This window comes from Gekko japonicus, unplaced genomic scaffold (assembly GCF_001447785.1).
Source record: "Gekko japonicus isolate JY-2015 unplaced genomic scaffold, Gekko_japonicus_V1.1 scaffold957, whole genome shotgun sequence".
NCBI classification, from domain to species: Eukaryota; Metazoa; Chordata; class Lepidosauria; order Squamata; family Gekkonidae; genus Gekko; species Gekko japonicus.
The window spans coordinates 550,245-555,341 of NW_015162507.1; the positions used below are offsets into that span (position 1 = coordinate 550,245).

A 5,097-nucleotide genomic window follows, 5' to 3' on the forward strand; every position below is an offset into this window, starting at 1 on the left:
TGAACCGCTTCACTGTGCTGCTGGGCCTGTCAGTGTGGGGATAAGGAGAGGCAGGTGGCAGGCGCATTAGCTGCAAGTCCTAGATAAACAGTCTATCCTACTTAAAAACAGAGGATCTGCTTGTTGCACCTGAAGAACGCATCTAAGCCCACAACAGTTCCTGTTGGAATAAATGGTGCTGGTCTTTAAGGGGCCACAAGACTCCTGTTTATTTCTGCTGCTGCTTGCAAAAGAGTAGCTGAGTTAGTCTGTGGTAGCAAAATACAACAAAAAAAGCTAGTGGCACCCTAAAGAGGCACATTTATTTCCATGTTCAGACTAACAAGGCTATCTGTTTGGAACTGTAGCAGTAGAGAAGAGCAAGAGCCCAGTAGGACTTTAAAGACTAACAAAAATTGTGGTAGGGTAGGAACTTTTGTGAGTATCTGAAGACGTGAGCTGTGACTCACAAAATCTCCTACCCTGCCACATATTTTGTTAGCCTTTAAGGTGCTACTGGACTCTTGCTCTTCTTTACTGCTACAGGCAGACTAACCCATCTTGATCTATCTCTTTGGAGCTGGGTTCACTCAAGAGAAGAAGAAGAGGAGACTGGATTTATACCCTGCCCTTCACAACCCAAAGGTGTCTCAGAGTGGCTTACAAACTCCTTTCCCTTCCCCTCCCCACAACAGACACCCTGTGAGGTAGGTGGGGCTGAGAGAGCTCTGACAGAAACTGCTCTTTTTCAAGGACAGCTCTTATCAGAACTATGGCTTGCCCAAAGTCATCCAGCCAGGTGCAAGTGGAGGAGTGGGGAATCAAACCCGGTTCTCCCAGATTAGAGTCCGCGCACTTAACCACTAACCAAACTGGCAGGCTTGCTTGAGCTGGGTTCACTCAAGGCCAAAAGCTCGTAGGGTTTTCAAAGCAAGAGACAGACAGAGGTGCTTTGCTGTTGCCTGCCTCTACTTAGCAAGCCTGGAATTCCTTGAAGGTCTCCCATCCAAATACTAACTAGGGCCGGCCCTGTTTAGCAGCCAAGATCTGACAGAATCTGGCTAGCCTGCACTATCTAGGTCAGTTTAGGGCAGCCATGTTTATCTTCCTGTATCTATACCTTTTCGATTCAATTAGAAATGCTATTGCTTCGTATGAATCTCCTATGGTTTAAGGTTTTGATTGCACAGTAACAGTTATCTATAGCCCTAAGCAGGGTGAAGCAATGAATGGAAGGAGTAAGAGGGATCAGAGCCACTATGCCCATCCCCAACATGGTGGGGGGGGGGCACCTGCTTTTCATGCAGAAGATTCCAGGTTCAGTTCCCAGCATCAATGTACAAAACACCAGTATTTAATTTAATTTAATTTAATTTAATAATGCCTATAGAAATACTAACATAGGATGAAAAACAACAACCATGTGGTTCAGCATATAAGTACCTAATCCCAGTATCAAGACAAATATCGGTTTACAAAAATACAGTTTTAAAAGTACATATTATCTACACATGTAAGAACCAATACCATACATGTTTTGGCACAATGCCTTCCTCGGTGGTATGAATTAAACTGAGGACTCCATTAACTTAATTAAATACAGAAAACTGACCATAAAAAGAATAGGCTTGACATGCCCTGACCTGGATAGCCCAGGCAAGCCCAGTCTTATCAGATCTCGGAAGCTAAACAGGGCCTAAGTACTGGCAAGTACTTAGAAGGGTGACCTCCAAGGAATACCAGGGCTGGGATGCAAAGGCAGGTCATATAAGCCACCTCTGTCCAAGCCCCACTAGGGGTCGCCAGAATTCACCATGCCTTCCAGGCTTGCAAGCACATACACCCACAAATACTCACAACAACAACAAAAATAGACCTGTAATGAAACAAGAAAGAAAAATTAACAGTAATTACCTCATTGTTAGATGGGAAATAAAATTAATTTAAATTTTAGAATTCATAAAATGTGGATAGCCTTACTTACACTAAGATATTCACTCATGGAGTAAGAGGTATCAACTTGTCTTGTAATCCATTATGGGCAACTCATCAAAATGCAGAATGTTTCCTTTGTCCATGGATCTACAACGCGCATAAAATATTTGGCACAGAAATTACAAATCGAAAATTGTCTTATTGGTCAAAGGGGGTGGTGGTGAATGGCCAATTATTATTATTTTTAATTGTGCAGTATTTACCTTCTTAGGTCAGATCAGACATGCTCAGTGGAGTGCTCAAGGTGAGAACAACCAAAAAAGGATCGGCATCATGGTCACCCATCTCCTCCTTGCCCTTTTCTACTGCTACTGCTCTTTTCTACTCTTGCCCTTTTCTATTGCTCAGAGGCTCCGATCAGACGCAAAAGTTGCCACGGAATCAGCACAAATACCGGGCGGATTATAAAGGCGAGATCACACAGCAACATCTGGCCAGCATAGTGCACCCATCGCAGCCAGCCGAAGATGCAGAGTAAAAAGCTACCTCCGAAAGTCCACTAGCAAACGGCTTGCGATGGGCCGCTGCCAGACTCTCCTTGTGTGATCGCTCCAGCGCACTCCTCTTGCTTCATTGGAGCGCGCCGGGAACGTGCGCCAATGAAGGAAACTGCCGTCACGTCTGATCATGTTTGCACCGGGACATACTGTGCCACCGCAAACAGCCACGCCCCCCCCCCCCCCGCGTTTCCCAGCAAGTATGAACGGGTCTAAAGACAGACTAACACGGCTACCCATCTTGATCCATCTCTTCTCTATACAGAAAGTGTATGTGTGTGTGGGGGGGGGCATGATACAACAGAAAGAACGACACAGAGGTAATCAGCAACACCTGAGAGAAGAATATTATACCAGCCTAATTCCAAACATCAACCCTAAAACAGCAGTCAAGTCCCTCAGACACACAACCAGTCGATTTCTTCATTTCAAACCTCTTGGCACCAAAGTATCCGTGACGATCCAGAAGGACTCCCTTTTCTTCAAAAGCTGAATTTTTGTGAAGAGTGCACTTGCAGTTTTTCTGTGAGCCAGAACTTAAGATCCTTATCTGTGTGTCCCAAGGCCATGTAGCGCTTCACAAGTGGAGCTGGCAATTTTTGCTGTCTGATGCAGCTTCAGTGTTCATATATTCTCACTTTAACCGGCTGTGTTGTTACATTCCTACATACAACAAATCACATGGACACTGTATACAATAAAAGATACCTTTCAAGTTACAGTTAAGAAAAGATCTAACAGAGTACTTCTAGTCCTTGAAGGATTTTGAAATACATTGCTTTTAAGGCCAAGGCAACAAAGAGAACAATTGCCACATGAAAAATAGCCTTTTGGACTGTGCCCCACCTCTGCCAGGGTATCATCCAAAATATGTTATTTAAGTGCACTCCTAACCAACATATCTTTAAGATTTGTAGCCCTTTTAAAAGTAAATAGGGAATTGGACCCACACCAAGCTATCTCTCTATATAATAATTGTCATTTGGGGTGGCACTTTCCAGAACATTCCACACGCTCCCAAATCAGTTGGCTCAATGATGTGTCGCTCAGAAGCTGTCCCTATCCACTGGCTGCGTTGCCCAAATCCCACTCACAGAAGCGGCACCGGCCAAAATTTTCCTCAGAAGACAGTTACTTCCCCTCCCTGAAGGGCCTCACATTTGCCATGATGCGGTAGCAGCGGCCTGGTTTCCCCACGCCTGGCCCTGGTGGGGTCTCTCCAAGGTTGGCGGGTGGAAGGCGACCCAACTTGGCCCGGAGAGACAAAGACACCAAGCACGCAGGCTGGCCGGGCCCAAGCAGGCCTTAGCAGAGCAGCAAAAGCCCGGCGGCCGGTGACACGTGCCCAGGAAGGTGCACCCGGAGAGAGAGAGAGGTGGCGGTGGCACTGTCAAGGACGGAGGAGCGCTGGATTACATGTGGGGTGACACCGCTCGCCTGTTTGCCGTGGCTCATTCAGAAAAGGCAGAGCCCGGATGAAGGCAGTGGCGGCGTAAGCCTGCTGTGTGTGTGTGTGGGGGGTCCTGTGTGGTGTCCCCTGGTGCCTCCCGCCTCACCATACACTGGGCAGGCAGGTGTGCTGGCAGACTGACTCACTGGTGCCACCTCGGCAGGGCAGCCCACGGGTAAGCAAGCCCGGCCCACTGCGGCGGACTCCGGCATCGTCCTCACCATCTCCCCACACCCCAGGTCAGCTGCACCCCCTGCCCCATGGCAGGAGGGAGGGAGGAGGGAAGCGGGCGGCAGGCAGCCTCCCCAGACGGACAGCTGCCATAGCCCAGCAGCCTCCACACATTGTCTCAGCTGGAACCTCTGACCTGCACAGCCCGGGCTAGCCCAGCCAGGGGAGGTCAGATCTGGCCAGCTGAGCAAGGTTGCCGCTGGCTGGCGCTTGCGGTGGGTGACACCATATTTAACCTGCTTCCAGCCTATGCTGCTAGTCTTCTTTGACCTTCAATCTTTCCCAGCATCAGGGTCTTCTCCAGTGAGTGCTCCCTTCTCATTTGGTGGCCAAAGTATTTTAGCTTCAGTTTCATTATCTGGCCTTCCAGGGAACAGTCAGGGTTGATTTCTTTGAGGATTGACTGATTTGTTCTTCTTGCAGTCCAAGGGACTCTCAAGAGTCTTCTCCAGCACCATAGTTCAAAAGAATCTATTCTTCGGCACTCGGTCTTCCTTATAGTTCAACTCTCGCAGCCATACATGACTACTGGGAATACCATTGCTTTGACCATGCGGACTTTTGTTGACAGGGTGATGTCTCTACTTTTTATCATGCTGTTTAGGTTCGCCATCGCTTTCCTCCCAAGGAGCAGGCGTCTTTTAATTTCATGACTGCTGTCACCGTCTGCAGTGATCTGGAATCCCAGGAACGTGAAGTCTGTCACTACTTCCACGACTTCCCCTTCTATTTGCCAAGGAGTGATGGGGCCGGATGCCATGATCTTAGTTTTTTTGATGTTGAGCTTCAAGCCCACTTTTGCGCTCTCCTCTTTTACCCTGAGCAAGATGCTCTTGAGGTCCTCTTCACTTTCTGCCATCAGAGTGGTATCGTCTGCATATCTGAGGTTGTTGATCTTTTCCCCAGCAATCTTAATTCCCACTTGTGATTCAACTAAGCCAGCAT

At 47.9% G+C, this 5,097-nt stretch overlaps 1 protein-coding gene across 1 annotated transcript in view; it reads right to left on the reverse strand.

The window, feature by feature from the left end:
* The window catches only part of LOC107106056 (CMP-N-acetylneuraminate-beta-galactosamide-alpha-2,3-sialyltransferase 4-like), a 107,339-nt gene extending 103,206 nt beyond the window's left edge, over positions 1 to 4,133 (reverse strand). Inside the window, exon 1 of the mRNA XM_015406142.1 lies at positions 4,068 to 4,133. Within this exon, the coding sequence (XP_015261628.1) occupies positions 4,068 to 4,133 (66 nt within the window). The remainder of the gene's footprint in view (positions 1 to 4,067) is intronic.
* Positions 4,134 to 5,097: the final 964 nt, after the last annotated feature.